The following is a 21,101-nucleotide window of genomic DNA, read 5'->3' as shown; positions in this document are numbered from 1 at the left end:
GCATATAGGCAATTTAGGCAGGTGCTGCAGCAGTACTTTCTCTACTCTAGAGGAACAACATATCCATTACAGAAGGTGGTGATAGCAGAGCCAGGAGTCATGAAGACCAAATGGTACAAACAGGCCAGTTCCACAGACAGCAAAACACAACTCATAAAGTGTACAAGAGAATCAAAAATTTACACTGACATTTACTGATAAAGAATGTTTTAGCTGTAATAACAAGCCTAGCCTATTTGGTGAGTTCCCAATTCAGTGAAAGACTGTCTTAAAAACAAAGGTGGACAACTCCTGAGGAACAACACCTAAAGTTGACTTCTGGTCTCCATATGCATATATATATATATCCCAAAACACAACAAATATTGTAGTGTATTTTTCCCTCTCTCTTTTTTATTTCTTGTATATGTGTGTGTGTGTGTGTGTGTGTGTGTGTGTGTGTGTGTGTGTGTGTGTGTGTGTGTGTTTTAATGCATTGCTGGGTATGGAACCCAGGTCTTGTGGATTGTATAAAAATGCCCCCCACAGGCTCATATCTTTGAATGTTTAGTCATCAGGGAGTGGAACTAGAAGGCATGGCCTTGTTGGGAGAGTCACTGGAGGTGGGCTCTGAGGTTTCAAAAGCCCATGCCAAGGTCAGAGACAGTCTGTCTGTCTCTGTCTCTGTCTCTGTCTCTCTCTTTCTCTGTCTCTCTCTCTCCCTGCCTACAGATCAGAATTTAGCTCTCAACTACTGCTCCAGCACCTGCCTGCAAGCTGCCATGCTTCCCAACCCACCAAGCTCCCAGTTAAATCCTTTCTCTTATAAAAAATTGCCATAGTCATGGTATCTCTTCACAGACTAAGGCATAAACACTTATTCTTTGTTTTGTTTTATTTTAAAGATCCCTTAACCTTTAGATATACATACTGAAATTTCACAGATACAACAATTCTGATAGCTGATATTTGCTATAAGACACTGCAGAGGAGAAGGTGAAAATCTGGACTGAAGGCTGCTGAAGTGAGGTGAAAAGCACATGGTGGGGGGCTCATTACATTATTCGGCTGACTTTCACTGCTAATAATAATAAACACCAGGCCCCACTCTCAGAGGTTCAAACTCATTAGTTTGGGTTTTGGTGAGGGTGCTGGTAGTTTTTTACGGTTCCTAGGTGATTTTAATCCTTAGTCATGGTTGAGAACTAGCTTGATCTTTTGAGTAAAAGATGCCAAGGCCTGTGTTAGGACCATGACTGAGGCAGAGGCCACAGCTGATGAAAGGACTCAAGAGGTCAAGGAGCTGAGCACATGGTCCCTGAACATGGTAGATTCTTCCATGAATGAGGAAGAGGGAAGGGTTGGGGACACTGCAAAGACTTCAACTTCTAGTAACTGGTAAGCAGGGAACATTCTTGAAGGCTGCAATTTGGGGGACCTGGAAAAAGCAGCTGCATGTGTTGGGTATGTTGACCTGATGGTGGAACTTTAGTGGAGATCTCTACACCAGTACACTTTGCTTATTGGGTTTAGAGACCACATGGAAACTCTGAAGAAACATAAACGTAGGGAAGCACCCTAAACAGATAGAGGCCACATGAGTCTCTACAAAACAACAGTATCTTGAGTCTACTTTTGAGAAGAGATCCCAGATGATCCTACTGCTTTCCCTGCTCCCACCCCCACCCCCAGCCCTTCTTAATCTCCAACCCCAGGTAGAAATCCAAAAGGTTGTGGACCAGGCCATGAGCCTGAGGGGATATGGCTATCCTGATCAAAGGCTAAGGGACTCCTGAGTGTATTTTAGTAATCTTTCTAAAAACGCATTCATTTGTTAAACAAATGAGAGACAACACAGCTGAAGGAAGTCCTGAGAACATAAGACATTGCCACCTAACTGTCTTGAAATAGCCAATGGGCACTCACTGAACAGGAGTTTACTGATGTTACTTCTGTGTTCAGGGAACTCTGCTGGATGGGGTGAACATGAAGCTCAAAAGCAAAAAGTTTGCATTCCCAAGGGAAATAGACAGTAAACCAGCAAACAATAATACTAGCTGTGTATTTTACCTGAAGCATTTCAGCTGGAGGAAGAGCAACAGCACACAAGAGCTATCTCAACATTACAAACTTCCCCAGTTTCCCAAAGAACAAGAGTTTAGATTCTTCACATTTCAAAACCATCAGGCCTATCTTAATTTCCTCTTGACAAAAAAAGAAAAAAAGAAAAAAAAGAAACTTGCCGAACACAGAAGACCCAAGGGCCACTTGGCAGGGACTTACCACTAAGTCCAGGAACTGAATGTAGCACTCCAGCCCAGGCCTGGTTTCACAGAACTGTCGAAAAAGCAGTCTCCCAATTGGTTGCTTGTCACATAGACTGTAGTAATCTCTGTCTGGAGAAAAGGATAAGAAATGTGTGGTGAATTGGGTCCAGAATTCTGGGTAGATAGATGGAGCAAGATAATAGAGAACTGATGTCATTATCTTCTAGGGTCTGCAGACCCAGAGAGAGAAGTCTAGAACAAAGAATGGTGCCAGGCCACACCTGGCTCTGTTTTGCAGTACTATCATTTCTATATGAACATACTAGTGGTTCTGGGAATTATGGCTCTACTTCCTATCTGACCAAACAACGTGAAACAGAGCCTGATTCTGGTGATTGAATAAAGGTTTCAGATTCATGGCCTAAGCCAAGCCAACCAGTACATTTTCTTGTTCTGAAGGCCAGTGCCTACAATGGTGTCTTTGACCTTGTGTGAAAAGATCCTATGAGAAGGAGGCTGAACCAGGGCATCATAACTGAGAAAACAGCAGAGTTGGTCCCTTGTAATATCCAGATACCTAGATCAAATCATGCCTGTAGCCCACACCACACCTGAAAAACTGATTTAAGGGAAGACATTCCCTCTGTTTAGGCAACTAAAAAAAAAAAAATTCTAAATTACTTATAATTCAAACCATCCTACTGGATACAGTTTTGTACTGGTTCTTCTTGTTGTTGTTGTTTAATGCTTTTTTTCTCCCAGTTTTACCCAGTTGGAGCAAAGCCCACTCTTTGGGTGCTTCTAATGAAAAATCGTACATTTCCCAGATGAATATGCACAAAAGCAAAAAATGACTATCCTTTAGCCACTAAGTCACCAAGAGGGTTCTGAAGAAGAAACAAGGTGATTCACCCAGTCCACCCCCAGGAGCTAAAGTGCTAGCACTGGATGTTTTGTTAGTTCAGTAGGCACACTGTACCCTCTTTTGGACCCTCTTTGTTTTCCCTCCTATGAAAAACAAGATTCATATTTGGGGCTGGAACCAGGATTCTTTCCTTGCAATGACACTACAGAATCTTTGAGCTTTCACTGGTAAGAGTATGCTTGAGGCATTGATTGAAGCATGCTGTCCCAGATGCTCCCCAACACTGGGCATTTTGGCCCTCCAATCTGCAGATGCCCCTCAAACTGACAAAGCTTGGAATCAACTTGGTAGAAAAGAAGAGCTTAGTCCTTAGCAGTTAGGGAGCAGTGACAACTATCCACTAGCAGGGGCAGGGGGGACTGTTATTAGCCTGGATGCAAATTCTTTTAATCTATTTCATCTCTCCCAAAACCTCTGAACAAATCCCCACCAAACCTTCTGGTTCTGGAGTGATGGTACCTCCCAAGTTCTGAAGATGATTTGTGACTCAGCCTTAGCAAATCAGAGTCTCCTGTCTTCTAGCCATAATAACAGATTCAAAAATGGGCAAATGCAGCCAACAGTGGTGGTGCATATCTCTAATCACAGCACTCAAGAGGCAGAATACGGATATCTGTGAGTTGGAGGCCAGGCTGTTCTACACAGAGAGAGTTCTAGGGGAGCCAGGGCTACACAGAGAAACCCTTTCTCATAAAACCAAAAAAGAAATGAGTAAATGACTTAGTCCCATCTAATCATAACTTTCATTCTCCTCAACACAATGATAAAGTTAAGCATAGGCACTTGACACAATAACAGCCAAACTAGAGGCCTGTTTCCTCCATAAGTTCAGAGAGTGGTTCATTTCCCAGACCTAGCCACTATAGTTAAGGCATGTGATACTAGCCCTGGAACTGCTTCTAAAACTTCCTGGAAAGAGGCTTGCTGATTTCCAGCGTGCTGAGGACTTAGGACTGATGAGATTTTTTTTTTTTTCTTCTTCCAGACAGGTAAAGCCTGGGCCTAAAGCCTGGGCATTCATATCTGACATTAACTACAAAGAGTATACGTACATTGCTCTTTTCATGAGCAAATGGCTCAAAAGCAGGGGCTATTTTGGTAGGAACTCATGGGTTACAAATATATACAGAAGTTACTCACAAATGTGGCTTTCTGTAAAGCAGATATTTTGATCAACATGAATGAGCCCCATGTCAAGTCATCCTCTATGTGGCCCCTCCCCAGCTGCTTGCTTCAGTCTAGACCAACGCCGAACTCTTGCCTTAACGCTACCCTTCAATGTAGGCACAGGCTCCAAATCTCCTGGCACGGACAGTTCACACATAGCCACTCCATCAAGCATTTAGTCTCACTGTGTGCCAGGTTCTGAGGAGGCAGAGAAGGGGACTACCCAGGTAGAAGACACAACATGGTGCATGTGGATGAGCAGACAAGATCTAAGTGATAGTTATGAAATGGCATGCTAGAGGAGAGAGATTGTCAGCCACAGGAAGAATCATGGGCACTGTGGTTCATGGCAGGCCAGTAGTCTGTACCTGTGAGCACAAGGCTCAGTACACAGCCTAGTGCTCACTGACTCCTACTCAGCACTCCCCACCCTGCCCTCAACACATCCTGGGGAAGAAAAACAAACCTTTGTACCTTTCCCCAATCAAGGAGCTTTCCCTATAAAATTCTGGAAACAGAGTGAATTACCATGTATCAAACTTCAGTGTTACTCAATTACGGGAAGGGGCACAATACCTCTTCTTTTATTTGAGCAAGGTAACCCCCTGCTTCCAAAAGCAATTATGAGATTTCATGTTCCATATTGTGACTAAGAGTTCATCTGACAGAATTTCTTCCCCCACATATGATGTTTCCTGTCAGTGTGGAAACAAGGCTGATATAAACACAGGCACAGTAAACACCATGTGATTCTGACATAAGTTGTCAGAAACACACACATACACAAACACACACGCACAGCCTCAAATACACTTCCACTGCTTCTCCAAACCCTACAGAAGATCTCAAACAAGAAAGCAACTTACTAGCTGACCAGTAAAGGTCAAAGAAACCAGGAATTGTCTTTCCAGGTTTTGTTCTTAGCCTCCAATAGGGTTCTGCTATTCTTCTCCACAAAAGCAAATGGAACTCAGATTCCTTTAGGAACAGATTCAGCCATAGTAGGAAGAATGTGGACATGGGAATGGGCAAAGTGACAGGAGGAAGTGCAAAGCAAAGTTCCCAGTGTGGCAAGACTAATGTGAAGGGCAGATAGTCCCTGCAAAGTCTAGTGATAATGAAGCTGGAGACATGAGGAGGAGCTATGCAGGGTGGCCTGCGGGTAGACCCTCTTTGATCTTGCAGCAATGCTGACTGTGCTCACAATCAGGTTTTCAGTGTTTCCTGGGAAGTGTCAAGAGGGCAGAAGACAATCTGTAAAGCTGTACATACCAGGAACATGCACACTGCATATGCAAAACACACACACGCACACCCCAACTCTTATAAAACCTGAATCCTTGCCTTGGGTCATGGTGCATGACTCAAGCATTCTGACTTTGTTATTTTGCTTCATTTATTCACCCATTAAACTCTCTTCTAAGGAGTCTTGCTTCTTGGTATTAGAAAGTTCTTTAAAGATCACTTCTTGAATTCAGGATAGAGTATGTAACCACTATGGGGTGTCACAGAGTAGACAGAGGAATGTACTTTTAAGTAAAGAAAGTACAAGGTGTTTGGGGATAGGGGCCAAGGCATAAAGGAACAAGTGTCAGCAACGTTTGTTAAGTGGCAGGAGGATTTTACCTGGTGATAAGTAAGAGTCTCAATACCTATGTTCAAACACACAGTACAGCAAGCCTCTTCTTTCCCTGTCTTCCCAGGTCAGGCTGATATTTGCCAAGATGTCAACGAACTGAAGGCAAAACAGGGCCAAATGCAATGTCCTCAGATCTTTGCTTTAGCAATATTCAGGTGCCTGATCTGGGCCTCTCACAAGTCCAAGACACCAAAGTACTGGCTAGAAGCAGTCTCACCTGTCATCACTCCATGAAATCATGGGCTTGAGTTTCTAGGCCTTTCTAGGCCTCAGTTCCTCATCTACAAAATAAAGGCATCAGAATGATCAGCTGCTGAGTCCCTTCACAGACTGGAGCCCTTCTTGACTCTTGACTGCCAGTTTCACAAATGATTAGAGGTCTCAAGATAGCTTCCAAGACCAATACTAAAAGCTCACTTTTACCCAGGATTCCAAAGCTCTGCTTTTGTCCACTCATGGTGACAATGCCTAGTCTGGTGTATTCCTCCCTGAATCTAAGGCAAAGGTTGGTAAAATTTTGTGAAGACTAGTAGTAAATATCTTAGCTTTTGAAGGCTGTATGATTTGGGTCATAGTTATTCAACAACGCAGTTGTAATGAAAAGTCCTCCTGACACTGTATGAATTGTCTATGAGAATTCTGTATCTCATAAAATATTTATTTATAAAGCAGGTGGAGTGCCACCATTTGATCACATGTTAATCTCTGTTTTCACCTCCATCCCCTTTGCAATGTAATGTGATGCTGACCTGATTCCTCTGTCACCTGAACATATGACCAATAGAAAAGGAAAGCAGACTTGAGTCAGAAAAGTCAAATCCATTCCAGGTGGAACCCAGTCCCTTTCCAGAGTCCAGTGACCCCTGGACATATATCAATATACACATGAAAAACCATGAGATGTCACATTCTGCAATCAAAAACCACTTAACACTGAAGCCAGACAAACAGACATCAAGAGCAAACACAGCATGGATAAACCCAAGCAGCATTGTGTGGGTCCAAGATCTGGAAGGAAAAGCTACATGCACAGTTGATCCCGAAAGTCTCAAACTCAAAAAAGTCAAATTCCACAGTGACCAAAATCAGAACAATAGTGGGAGATCAGGGAATTCATGACAGAGGCACATGAAGGAAGTCGAGTATGATGAAAATGTCCTATGCTATGACTCTGGTGATTGCACAGCTGTTTATAAAAAGTCATTTAATTATATACTTGAAATTGATGACTACACTGCAGTCAAGCAGTAACATTTCAATAAAGATAACCAAAGGATGGCACATGTCTCTCTCTCCCTCTCCCTCTCCCTCTCCCTCTCCCTCTCCCTCTCCCTCTCCCTCTCCCTCTCCCTCCTCTCTCTCTCTCTCTCTCTCTCTCTCTCTCTCTCTCTCTCTCTCTCTCTCTCTCTCTCTCTCTCTCTCCTCCCTCCCTCCCTCCCTCCCTCCCTCCCTCCCTCTCTCTCTCTCTCTCTCTCTCTCTCTCTCTCTCTCTCTCTCTCTCTCTCTCTCTCTCTCTCTCTCTCTCTCTCTGGAAGGCAGTGGCTGGGGGGAAGCATTGGAGATTGGGATCATGCTATCAGACTGCCCAGTGACAGCAACAGGCAATTTACAGGGTCAATACTTTAGACAGAACAAAACTTAAATATCTGGGGCTAGCAAGAATGCCCAGCAAGAAACTCTGAACTCTTCTAACTCTTAAGTGTACATACATACAAACAGAGACAGATACACATTTTGGTAACTAACTCCTGCTGGCAGCAGAAGAGTATTAACTAACAATTAATTGTTAGAGTTCCTTTCTCTATTGCCCAGGAGACTCACCTCTCACTAGCCAGGTGAGAGGGAGGCCTGAAGCAATTAAATCTTTGTGAATCAGGAAAAGAAAGTCATGCTCACAGAAAAAAAAATAACTTCTACACAGGCAATATGCACAAACACACACACACACACACACACACACACACACACACACACACACACATATATACACACATATATACACACACACACACACACACACACACACACACACACACATGTCAGGCCCAACCACCTGTCTCATCTACACCACAAATATTCATGCATACTTACATACACACCTATACTTGCAAATGCATATGTGTGTGTGTGTGTGTGTGTGTGTGTGTGTGTGTGTGTGTATTTGGTAGATGGAACAAAAGCCCACACAAGCAAGTTTCACTGTGCAAGCAACAGCAAAGAAAGAACTTACTCATACTGGATGAAAAATAAGTTCCAACTTTTATTGCTTAGAGAAAGAAAAAAAGCTACCTTTTGGTTGAGAAAGAAAAAAAAAAAACCCAAAAAACCCTATCCTTGTTAGTAAGAAGAAACTTGCTGTCAATAAAAAAAATCTGTCTCGGGGCTGGAGAGATGGCTCAGTGGTTAAGAGCACTGACTGCTCTTCCAGAGGTCCTGAGTTCAATTCCCAGCAACCACATGGTGGCTCAAAAAACCATCTGTAATGGGATCCGATGCCCTCTTCTGGTGTGTCTGAGGAGAGCAATGGTGTACTCATATGCATAAAATGAATAAATAAATCTTTAAAAAAAAATCTGTCTCATGGTAAGAAGAAGCCTGCCTGCTCTGTCTGTCTTTGCTCTGCTCCTATTCTGATTCTCTTCTGCTTCTGCTCGTATTGTCATCGTTCCTAGTTCTTGTACTTTTTTAGGATACATGATCACATGGTATTCCAAGCCTCTTTTTTCAAAAGTTCACAGCAAGTTCAAACATAAATTCAAATCATAAATTGAATATGAAGTTCCAACAGAAATGTTTACATGTGTTTCCATTAAGACTATTTATCTAACTAAACATTCATTATCTGCCACTAGCTCCTCAGGTTCATTAAGAGTTTGAAACAATAATTCTTATGTCTAAGTTAGCACAGTTTTGTCAAGAGGCAAATTATCAGCTTAGTGTCTCATTAGTATTGAAGTTTTGTATAGATAAATCTAGTCAATATTTTATCTTTTGTCCTTGCACATACAATAAATGTTTCATTCCCACTTGACAACCTTAATTTATCAATAGCTTCACATTCAGCCTATAAGGAATGTTTTCCCTGATCAAAAATCTGTTTCAACCCTGCTTTCTACCTTAGTGCAATTAACACTTGACATATGAAAGTTTATAGAGCCCTAATTGCAGCCTTCATACTTAGGGGGCTCAAAATTACTTGTATAAATTTACTAAACTTATACTATCATTATTAGGAGTTAAGAAATCTTCTATTGATTTCAATGTGGGAACAAGAAGCAGGGGGCAGAAGCCACAGAGAAAAAAATGCATCCATCATCAGTACTGCCTTAGGTGCCAGTGCAGCTGCTGCCTTAGCACCTGGGAAGGATTCCCTACCACAGGATAGTGTGCTGGGAGAGGAGCTGGGAGGTTCCTTTGTGTGGTGATGACTGTTCAAACAATGGAGGGGGCAGAGCAAAGAGAAGAGGCTAAGGAATAAAACAGATTTCCCTACTTTAAAAAAGAAAGAAAGAACTCATCTATTTGTCTACATAGCATTACTACACTACAGTACATCTTCGTTGATCTACAAAAAATGTGCAGTAGGGTGGGCTAGTGCCCAGAAATTTTTATATTAATTTAATAATGACAGGAAAGGCATATCAGTTGCAAGAATCAATCTTGAGATGAGGATTCTGAAAGCCTTGTAATTCAAAATTATGCAGACCATGCAATATGATGTGTCTTCTCCAGAATGACACTTGTATGACTTTAGCCTTTCCTAAATGGCTCCTGACACAAGCTTGTTTCTTCAGCCATAAAATGAGAAAGTCCTAACTATGGACTCACTCGAGGGCTCCAAGCAGGGACATGTCTGCATCATCCAGGAACTAGAGTTCCCCAGGCTCCTTCAGATGAACTGGATCTAAAATTTCCAGGTGGGATCCAGATCTGTGTTTGAGCATACTGTCCCAGTTTGGAACAGTTCCCCTCTTCTAAGGGGACATTCCTAAATTTCTAGCCCATCACGGATGGACACACATATATAAACTCACACCACTAGCAAGCCTGTTAATACCTGACTGCCTAGAATGAACTGGCTGTGAGGAATAAAGCATGTCTACAGTTACCAAGATTAGAAGCAGCAAAATTATCTGTGCTTCTGAAAGGAACCATTTGGTCTTTTTCAGAAAGATCTATCTGGTTTGATTTTTTGTTTGTTTGCTTATTTGTTGAGACATGATTTCTCTGTGTTGCCCTGGCTGTCCCGGACCTTACTCTGTAGATCAGACTGGCCTCCAACTCAGAGATCCACCTGCCTCTACCTCCTGAGTGCTAGGATTAAAGGTGTTCACCACCATATTAGAGTTTCTTCTCTCGCAATCTTAAGGGCTTAGCAATACATTAACCCAAAGCTGCTGGTGCCTAGTTTGTAGTTATAAAATGAAACAACAACAACAAAGAATGAAGGTGCAGTCACAGCAAGTTGAGCGAGCAGTGTCCCATATAACAACCAACGTCTATATCCAGCCATATCCAAAGCCATAGGTTTTATTCCTGTTTTTTTTGTGTTTGTTTGTTTGTTTGTTACATGAACCAACAGATTCCCTTTTACCCTTAAGCTCATTTGTTTTAAATTTCAGTTTATTACAACAAAAATAGGCTGACTAATAAGCCTTTCAGCCCTGAACAGTATTTGGATGACTGAAAATGAAAGCCTATGCACAATTAAGCACTGCTTCCCCTTCCACTCAAAGCTGGATCTGCACAGAGATTCTAGAAAGTATGTTTTCACTGATGATTAGTACACCATCTTGGAAATAGCCAAACATCCTACCCTTCTTGCATCCCAGAGGCAGACGGGGCTGCATGACTGGGCAAGAACTCCTACAGAGCTCATGATGTTGGGATCTGAGTCCTACCTGTATCCTTCGGCTCAGCGTATGGATATCCTCAGCTGGGTGTGGATTTTGCCAAATCTATATCATGGCTGTCTTTCACAGCAGGTGGTTACAATTTATAGTAGTGTATAGAGACCACAATGCCTGAGATATCCCCTCTATATAACAGGATTACCCAACTACCCACAGAAATAATGCTAACAGTCAGCAAGTGGCTCTGGGTAATGAGTTTGTCTTGGGTAAATCCCATTCCAGAGGCTCAGCTGCCCCATGAACTGCTGACACTAACACATAAGAGCACCCCACCCAGTCCCAGCATATGGTCTGTCTTGTGTGAATAGCAGCCAGGATGACAGATGATAGAAATGAAGGCTTTTATTGCATTGAAGTCTCTGAAAGGTAAGTAAATAGAACCAATGTAAAAAGGCTTGACACCCTGACAACGGGCTCTCAAGCTGAGTTGCTTTTCTGTCCTTGAGCCACTGGATTCAAGCTCTGGGAGGGCTTGGATCTATTACCAGCTTTCCCTTGCATGGAGACCCTCACTCTGAATGAAGCCACATGTCTCTCAATAGCTCATGCCTGCGGTTAAGAAGTTAATTCCTTTAAGACTCAGAAACAGTAATGATATTGATAGTGAAGATAAATAAATGTTGTCATTGTTTTCATTCTTTCCCAGTTACGTGAAATGGGAACATACTTTCTTAATTAAGACTCTGTGGTATGTGGGCACTTAGTGGGCAAGCAGATCTCCCCAACAGAAGGCCAGAACACAGACACAGAGGACACCAGAGCTCCCCTCTGATATCCACAAGACCTGAGTTCAACACTGACCACCCAATACCCACCCCGCCCCCTGGGGCTTTTGGAGTCTTGGCCGCAATCCTTCTATAGCAAACATGGAACATCCATGGGTGGCAGTGTAGGGAGGGGTGACCATGACTGGAACCTGCTTAGGACTGTTTTCATTGTTGCCCCAGGCACTCCTTGAACTTGAGCCAAGGAAAATGTAGGTTCCATTTCAGGAATAAGAACAAGAATGAAATGTGGCTTCCTGAGGAAATGGAAATGCTAACACCGGAGCCCTCTGAAATGAAACCACATGTTATAGTAAACTGGGGGTGGAGATGGGGAGGCCCCCAAAAAGGATTCCTGCTGCCATTTCTCCACCAGATAGATACCCATGTCATTGTACTCTATTTAACTGTATTTCCCTGAAACACCAGGTTATTGGCAAGGAAACAAGTTCTTCATGGTCCCTAAGACAATATAGGAAACCCATGTGGAGACTGAATTAAAGTCCACAAGCCTCCATTCTGCCACATTCCAGATCTGATACAATAAACAGAGAAGGTGATTTGAAATCAACTTTCTCTCAAATGTTCCTGCCAAAGCTGGAAAAAGCAGTCTGGCTTTTGCTCTGAGGAAAAATAGTCTGTGACGTTAGAGAGGAGTGATAGCGTCCTGAGTAAGGGCAGTTCCTCACAGTCTGCCCCCTGGAAGGAGCAGGAAAAGGGAAACATTTGGTATTTAGTTAGCAACAGCTGAGCTGGTTCTGATTACTTCAAGAATGATGTTGTATATGAATAAAAATGACATATGGCACATTACACAAACACACCCTCACCAAATGCCATCTTCCTGTGCCTCTTTCCCCCCTCATTCTGGTCTCTAGTTTTACCAGTGCCTTGTGCTTGTCACATATCTTGGGAATATCATAAATAGAAAGCCCAGGTTTTACACAGTTGGTGGCACTTAGAGAAGTCACATGTCAAAGCCATTTTTTTTTTTTTTTTTTGGAGCCCAGGTTGCCAGTAGGAGGGAAAGAAGAGTGCATGCCTGTAGCTTTGAAGAAAGAAGATTTAGGTTCCATGGGTTGCAGGGGCAGGGTGCTTTTGGGTGACCCTCAAAGTGCATCAGAAAGGTATCTGGAAGTCCAGGAAGGGGCTAAGGCTGAGATTGTCAGAGTGTGGAGATATGGTATTCATACTATGGCCCCCTACAAAGTACCCTAACCTCAGTCAGGCAATGACCTCCTTCTCATTCCTAAAGTACAAAAAGCAGATATAGTCTCACAGTAGGAATGGAATGAAGAACTAGTAAATTAAGGGGTAGGGTGAGGGAGATGGGAGGACCAGTTAGGGGAGAAGGACCCAGAATCCTAGGAAGAGCTGGAGACAGAGTCAGGAACTGGGTTCCAGGTCTGACTCTAACTTACCAATTCTAAAAGGAGAGGAAGCACTGGACTTGAACTGCTCTCATCTGCTCCAAAGCATCTCTGTGACTGAAAACCTCACTTCTGCACACTACTCAGAGGACATGATACCCTGCAGCAGAAAAGTCACCTGGAATATCAGTGCTGCTGCTTCTGAATGCTGGGAGCAAGTAGGAAACATAAATGCAAACCCTATGCTCGCTTCTATTTTAATAAACTTTCACAAATTTTAAATTTTACAAATGTTGAAATTTTCACAAATGAAGAGCCTGGAAAGCAAAGATCTGTGACTGTCAGTCATCCAGTTTTGTGCAGGGGGTAAAAAAACGGGTGGTGCTCAGAACTCTGTTTTACTTCGCAAGCGAGGCAGAACTTCCCAGTGATCTAAGTCCAGGCCTGCCACAGAGCAACCAAGGACAGCCTGGCTTAGAGTAAATGATGCTCTCCATGCTGGGGCCCTGCTGCAACCATCCTAGGGATGCCATCCCTTTACTCGGGCATTCTTTCACTTGGTTGTTTATTTGTTTGTTTTCTCTCAGACCTGTAAAGTTTTAGGAGAGTCACTATCCAGGCCACTCCCAGACAGACTATATCAACACTGGGGTAGAATGGATGTTTTGTGGAAGTTTACCAGGTGGTTCCAACACTAAATTCCCTATAAGGTCTGGCTCACTACTGTGTACCTACGGCAGCACTTGGCCCAAGCAGCAGAATGGGTGTATGCACAAAAATAATGAGCTATGGAGCAGCAAACTAATGGAAGCAACAATGCTACTTCCAAATCTCAGGCCATTCCCTGGACATCCCTCTATGGTCAACATACTGGAAATGAGGATCACCCAAAAGCACTAGGTGATAGTTAATTGTTAGTAATATGCCTCCCATTCAACAGCAACAAAGGAAGACCAGATGACTTGCTAGACTCTCAGTACCAATCAGAGCTACAGAATCCCCAACTCTGACCAGGTATCCCTGCTTCTTCCTGGACCACTGGCCAGGGTATAGTAAGGCTAACAGCTATGCAGCCAAATGTAGCTTGAGAAGTGAATTCCTGGGAAGGTGTAGTAATAATAGTCTCCCCAAAGTCCTAATGTCTCTAGGTTAGCAATTTCTTAGTCCTCACATGATTTCCTTCAACATGATTCCCAATGAAAAATTCAGTCTTAGCCTGTGTATTCATGGCAGGCATTTCACCAATCAGTACCCAAGACTCTTTCTCAACCTGGTGCAAAGACACCAGTCTTAGCAGGAAACTCAATCTGCTCTTCAGTTCTCATTCTTGGTATGCAGAGAAAAAAATACAGAAGGACCCTCCTCTATTTCTTCCTCCAAGCCATCATGGGTTTGACCCGTTGGAATATAACCCTGATCTTTGGTATAGTTTGGCAAATATCAAACTACATCAAATCCTTCTTTCAAGCCTTCCACCTGTGATTAGCCTGGCTTTAGTCTAATGAGGAGTTGTAAATGCTAAAGAGGGAAATAGAGGTGTGCTCACAGGCATAAGAGTTTACCCAATGTCTGTTTCAGATAGAGATCAGAGGAAGACGGTGTTTTACCAGGATCTAGTACAGGGGAGCAGGTATCTAGACTTAGATATTGCTTAGAGATGTCACCTGTTGATGTTGGGACTGTGTGTGCATAAGCAAGTACATGTGTGTATGTAATGTATGTGTGAGAGTACACATACATGTGAATGAGCATGTGTGTGAAATCCAGAAGCCAATGCTGGGTTTCTTCCTCAATCACTGTCCACTGTATTTTCTAATACATTCTCATTGAACTTGGAGCTCACCAATTCACCTAGACTGGCCAACCAGAAAGCTCCAGGGGTCCATCTAGTTCTGCCTCCTCAATGTCTCCTTGGTGTCAGGAATAGGGACATGTACTAATGCATCTAGCCTCCTGCATGGGTGCTGGAGATCTAAATTCAGATCCTCATGCTTGTATTGATGAAGCCACCTCTTCAGTCTCTGTTGTCAGAATTTAAATAAAGATTTTTTGTCAGAGCTACTTTTAGGAAAGAGAAAGGTTTAGGTCAGACAGTGGCCTTCCTATTTTGCTACCAGGTATATAAAATAATGATAATAAAATAAAACTGAAGCAATAGTAGGTAACAAAAACAGAGCTACTTTGCTGTATGTTAAATACCATCCTAGACACCACATACTTGTCTCGTGTAGCCTTCAGTTGTCTATGGGAAGATACTGTCTTAGATAAGGTTTCCATTGCTGTAAAGAGATACCATGACCAAGGCAACTCTAATTGGGGCTGGCTTACTGGTTTTGAGGTTCAGTCCATTATCATCATGGTACCGTCCAGGCAGGCATGGTACTAGAGGAGCCAAGAGTTTTACATCTTGACCAGAAAGCAGCTAAGAGAAGACTGGCTCTTTCAAGCAGCTAGGAGAAGGTCTCAAAGCCCATCCCCACAGTGACACTTTCTCCAACAAAGCCAAACCTACTCCAAGAAGGCCACACCTCCTAATAGTACCACCCCCTGGGCAAAACCACCACAGGTACTATAACCACTCTGTATTTCAGATGCTTGAAAATAAAGCCCTAATCAGAGTCAGCATAAGGTTAAGGAGCCAGCAAGAGGCAGTGCTGGGGTTTGACCATAGTTTTTGCTGACTACAGATCTAGCCTGCATTTCTTAGCTTCTTGAAATCCACAGTAACAACAGACAAGGACCCGAATCTAAAAAGTAGGTGATATTATGTCAATGCCACCAGGTGACAACGTTCATAGGGAATAAGAGGTACCCAAGAATGATAGTTAATATGTCAAACTACAGGATCTAGAATCACCTAGGAGACAAAGCTCTGAGTATACCTGTGAGAGAATCTCTGGATTAGGTTAGGCTCTTAGCATGTCTGTGTGGAACTGTCTACATTCACTGTGGGCAACACTATTCTATGGGTTGAGGTCCAGTACTGAATTAAAAGGAGAAAGTGAGCTGAATAGGAACATTTCATTTCTCCACTTCCTTTTTTCAGATTCAACGTAACCAGCTGCCTCAAGCTCTTGCAAGCCATGCCTTCCCCATCATCATAACTTGTACCCTCAAATATGTGTCAAGATAAATCCTTTCTCCTTTAAGTTGCTTTTGTCAGGGTATAATTATCATAGCAACAGGAAAAGTAACTAAGACACTAAGTAATCCAGATATCTGTGGGTCCATTTAGGTCTAGACTGCCTCTGCCCCATCTGCAGTCATCCTCCAGAAGATGAGGTCTGGAAAAACATGACTGCCCAGGACTAGCTGTCAAATAGGTACCTACATGCACTTGCCAGTCCAGCTAAGAGATTGAGTTGGGATGCCCTCCTAGTCTTGTCACAGAAAGTGGGAACTGACTTCAGCTTCCTGACTTCTGCATCATGTACCACACAGGATTGTGCAACTCACATTTTGTCTCATGCCTTTGGCTACTGTTCTAAGAAGCAGCCTTGCCTCCTTAGTTAAGCTGTAAGTCCTCTCTGTCTTACTATCTTTTACCTATAGTGTTTGGGACAGTCTAGATTCTTATGAAATCACCAATAAATTATACAAATAATAAGAATGATTAAAAATGTAAAAGCCCTGAGAACTTGTCCAAACAAATCTGGTGTTCCTTCAAGTCCCAAGTGCCCAAAGGAGAGACTTTAAGCCAACAGGACAGGAATATAAACAGGGTTAGTCTGCCTCAGAGTCAGCAGAGGACTAGAATGCTTCACTTCTCAAACATCCAGGAACCTAGAACAGAGCCAGACACAGAGCCATGAGAAATGACTCTTGCTGGTCCAGTAAATGAACAGATTAGGACCTAATAATATAGGGCCAGACACTTATATGGTTTGAGACAGGAGATTTCTATGAGTTCAAGGACAATCTGGGTTACATAGTGAGTTTCAGGTGCAGTAAGAGCTAAAGTTCTAACTGAGTTGGTACTTGTCTAATACAAACAAGGCCCTGGGTTTGATTCACAATAACATATGTACAGGTATGTTGATACACATCTGTAATTCTAACACTTTAGGAATAGAAATAGGAAATCAGAAGTTAAAGGTCATCTTTGGCTACATGCCTAGGCTTTTGAGGCCAGTCTGAGCTACATAAAACCCAAGGCAGTAATAGCTAGCAGAATGGATGCATGTGAATATTGCAATTCCAAATTTCTCCCTATGCTAGGCCAGGCTGTGTTCAGCGTTAAAAGAAACAAAGTCCCTTCCATGTGAGCAACAGATGAGTAAGTCCTTTACTAAAACTTCAGGACCCTAGGCTGTCAACATGATTCAGAGTGTAAAGATGCCTGCCACCAATTCCAACAACCTTGAGTTCCAGGATCCACATAGAACTTACTACTGCATGTTTCCCTCTAATCTCACATTTGCAGAATGGCATATACAAATCCCAACCCATAAATAAAATGTAATTTTAAATTTTGAAAAGAAAAAAAAAGCATTCAAAGGGTCTGAAGAGATCACTCAGCACTTAAGGGCACTTGTTGCTCTTGCAGAGAACATAGGTTTGGTTCCCAGCACACAAATGGAAGACTACAACCACTCTAGCTCCAGGGGATTCAGCTGCTTCTTCTGATCTTTGCAGGGACCAGGCATATACACAGTGCACTGTATGCATAAAGGCAAAATTCTTATAAGATAAAAAAATCTTTATTTTACAAAATAGAATTTTTTTTTCTTTTATGTATATGCTAGAAATTGAACCTGAGTTCTCTGGAAGAACAGCCAGAGCTATTAACAGCTGAGCCATCTCTCCAGCCCCCACCCCCCAAATAAATAAATAAATCTTTTTTTTTTTAATTCCAAAATCCTCACTAAAGGACCCCACCAAGTCTGGTTCAAGGACCCTACTGGAGGCCATTCTAGCCTCCTTCCTCATACCTGACACTTTGAACACCACAAGGCAGAGCTGCTCTGTCAGCCCAGAAGCCTGTAATGGATGCCATACAGGTGTCTTATATAAATCTTCAAGGGCCTTCTCTGCATGGAGCCAAGTAGACACTTTAATCATCAGGGCAAAGAAAACAAAATGCCTCATGAATTTTCATTTTTATCTCAGTAAAAGAGCACAATCAATTTGTCAGCATGCAGTACCACTTCTTGCCAAATACCACTTATTTTAGATTAAAGCTTTCTCGGCTATACAAACTGAATAGACTCAGGCAGAACCCCAAACACATGCTTCTCTTTGCCTCTTCCCGTTTTAAGAGTTCCCACATCTCATAACTGTCTAGACCCCATCAGCTTCCTCAGAGCTGGTACACTGCTCCCATATTCTGCTCCTTTCTTCCCGTTGGTAGCCTTGAAACAGATATTTACCTGATGGGAAACCTAAAAGAAATCTTCCCAGGTGACTTAAAATGAGTGATACCTGGGAAAAGGAAAAAAGTTACTGGGCTGATCAAAACCACAATTTTGGTGAAATCCTTGTTTCTAACTGGTCTTGAAATGTAACCCACTATGGCTGTTTGTCACTGAAAATTTCCATACTGGAACTATCCATGTTTCTTGGTTTTCCTTCTAAGCAATTAATTGGAAAAGGGATATGCTCAGGAAAATATAATAATAAAGGTAAATTCAGAACTTCTCAAAAATCACTTTGTCACATTGGAAAGCTCCCCAGGAAGTCCTCATAAGCCTAGGTTCTGAAAGGCTGGACTGTGCCTATGCTTTGTACTGAGCAAGGACCCCCTAGGGTTGGTGACTGGTGCTCACCAGGGCAGCACAGCCTAAGTCACTGCCTCTAGGAGAGAAAATATTCTCTAAGTATCCATTTCCTCCCAAAAGCAGCACCCAAATCTCCAACTTGAAAGCACAATTTACATACAAGGTTCAAAGTTAGGGTCAGGGCAGAAGAACCAACAGGTCATTCTCACCTCTAGGCTCAATCTAAGAAGTTGCAGATCTCCACCTCAGAAGGAATTTTTCTGGATGTACTTCATGCTGGTTGTTAATTGCCTCAGTTTCTACCCCATCATATAGGCATTCTCACTTCTTCAGTTCGTTTGGCTGGGGGTGACTTCCCCCATCCCTTTGTGTATAAGTGTGCACAGGTGTGTATGCATAGTTATACTTGTGAGTGCATGCACGTGGAGAGCAGAGGTCAACTTTAGGTATTCTTCAGGAATTGTCCCCTTTATTTTAGTTTTTAAATTTTTATACATTATTTGTTGTGTGTGTGTCTGTGTGTCTGTGTGTCTGTGTGTCTGTGTGTGTATGTATGTCGGGAGGGTGGTTGCACACTGGCACAGTGTGTACGTGCAGATCAGGAAAATGATTATTTTTTGAGACAGCATCTTTCATGGGAACCAGGGTCTAGGCAGCAAGCCCCAGAGATCCACTTGTCTCTACCTCTCCAGTTCTAGGATTACAAGCATGTACCATTACATCCAACTTGTTACAGGGGTACTCAGAATCAAACTCAAGTCTTCATGATTGGTCTCTTTAAAGCCAATCCACTTTGTGCTCTACATGGTATTAGACATGGTGATTAGGCATTAGTGATTTAAGCAGAAACAACTACCATCCCTGACCAAAGCGCTCTAAGCTTTTCCCTGATGGTGACCAGTTTTAGGTCAGGAATGAGATAGTAGAGAGCCAGGAGCAGGAAAACACTAGTAAATCATCTACAGTCTTATGTAGGCCCTTTCCTTTTCTCCAACTCCCACAGTGCATAATACAAACAAGGTGGGGTCATCTTGGACCATATCAATAAAGACAACATCCTACAAGCTGTTAACTAAATGATAAATAAATAGAGGCTAAAATTTTAATAATCAAAGATAAGAGTTTCCATAAAAATCCTAGCCCTCACAGTACATTGTTCCTCACGAGAGAAGTAGTTTCTCATTGAAGTTAGTTTATCAGTTTTAGTGGATGGGGAGGAGGAGTGTCTTTGTTATAGCAACTGAACCTACATTGTCTGACACACTGTGTACTAAATGTATGGCCGCCACCACAAAGATTTATTTTCTGGGACCTAAATGGATCTCAGAAGTATGGATCAACATATTCAGCATACTGCCTGGCATATGGCAGATTCTCTGTCAATACCATTTATCTATTATAAGCACTAGACATTCTTGCCATATTTCTTTTATTTACTACCTTCATCAACTGCCCATAAGGGGTTAACTGAAACAGAGGGTTCACCTGCTTATATCCACTAAATCTAAACAATTTCGGATGTTGCTTTGTCAGGAAATGCAAGCCCCAGGTGTTGCTTCAAATGCAGTGCACCCACTGACTTCTTTCAACTTGACCTATAATAGTGCATCAAGGCCTCATTCCTCTCATGGTGCAAATAAAAGACTGAGGAATTAAGGTCTTCAAATATCTAAAAGCACATGTTTACCTCAAGATGGTAGAGGAAGGAGGGCCACTGCCAAGTTCTAGATCACCCTGGTGTGTGTGTGTGTGTGTGTGTGTGTGTGTGTGTGTGTGTGTGTAACTTTCTAGGTTAGCCAGGATTTCATAGTAAGAATCTGCCTTAACAAATAAATGAAAGCAGCATATTTCCAAGGATATAGCTTGTTGTGGCTATGGTATCTCCGACTTCATGCCAGGGTAATTGGAAAGACTTTAACAGGAGAGATCAACACAGTGCCTGCAGCTGCCAATTGTTTTTCCTATATGTGTAGGGACTGGGGATCTACGACAAGTGTTTTGTCCCTGGGAACATACAGAGTTTTCATTCTGTAGCTTATATCTAAGGTCCCTTGAAGAGTCTGAGGGACCAGACTTACTCTGCTCATTAAACAAAGAGCTATAGAACCAGTGAATGGACCAAATCATCTATGATTTGGTCTACAGTTGGAAACACAAGAGAAGAAACAGAATGGGCAGCAAGAGAACAGCTCTGAAAGCAGAAATTTTGGATAATGCTTTATAACTTACATACATGTAATTGGATCAATTAAAACTTTTTAGAAAAAAAGAAATGAAGGGCAATCTAAGAAAAGAAGGGTTTTTTTGGGCTCACAGATTAAGAAGAGATGCAGTCCATCATGGTGTAAAAGGTATGGAAG

General features: G+C 42.4%; 1 protein-coding gene and 1 non-coding gene across 4 annotated transcripts in view; one reads left to right on the top strand and one right to left on the bottom strand.

The window, feature by feature from the left end:
• Grk5 (G protein-coupled receptor kinase 5) overlaps nucleotides 1-21,101 on the bottom strand; it is a 206,409-nt gene that overhangs the window by 61,842 nt on the left and 123,466 nt on the right. For 2 of the 3 annotated variants that reach the window (XM_006526697.4, NM_018869.3), the window contains one exon: nucleotides 2,263-2,375. In XM_006526697.4, coding sequence (XP_006526760.1) covers nucleotides 2,263-2,375 — 113 coding nt within the window. Of the gene's footprint in view, nucleotides 1-2,262; nucleotides 2,376-6,194; nucleotides 6,241-21,101 lie in introns of those variants that run through there. The other variant, XM_011247149.3, reaches the window with a different exon arrangement.
• Gm22520 lies at nucleotides 20,582-20,710 on the top strand. The gene has a single exon (XR_003952986.1). It is a non-coding gene; the product is annotated as a small nucleolar RNA SNORA44 (small nucleolar RNA).

This window comes from Mus musculus, chromosome 19 (assembly GCF_000001635.26).
Source record: "Mus musculus strain C57BL/6J chromosome 19, GRCm38.p6 C57BL/6J".
NCBI lineage: Eukaryota > Metazoa > Chordata > Mammalia > Rodentia > Muridae > Mus > Mus musculus.
Note: the sequence above shows the minus strand (reverse complement) of the source record. Positions and strands in the feature narration are given on the sequence as shown.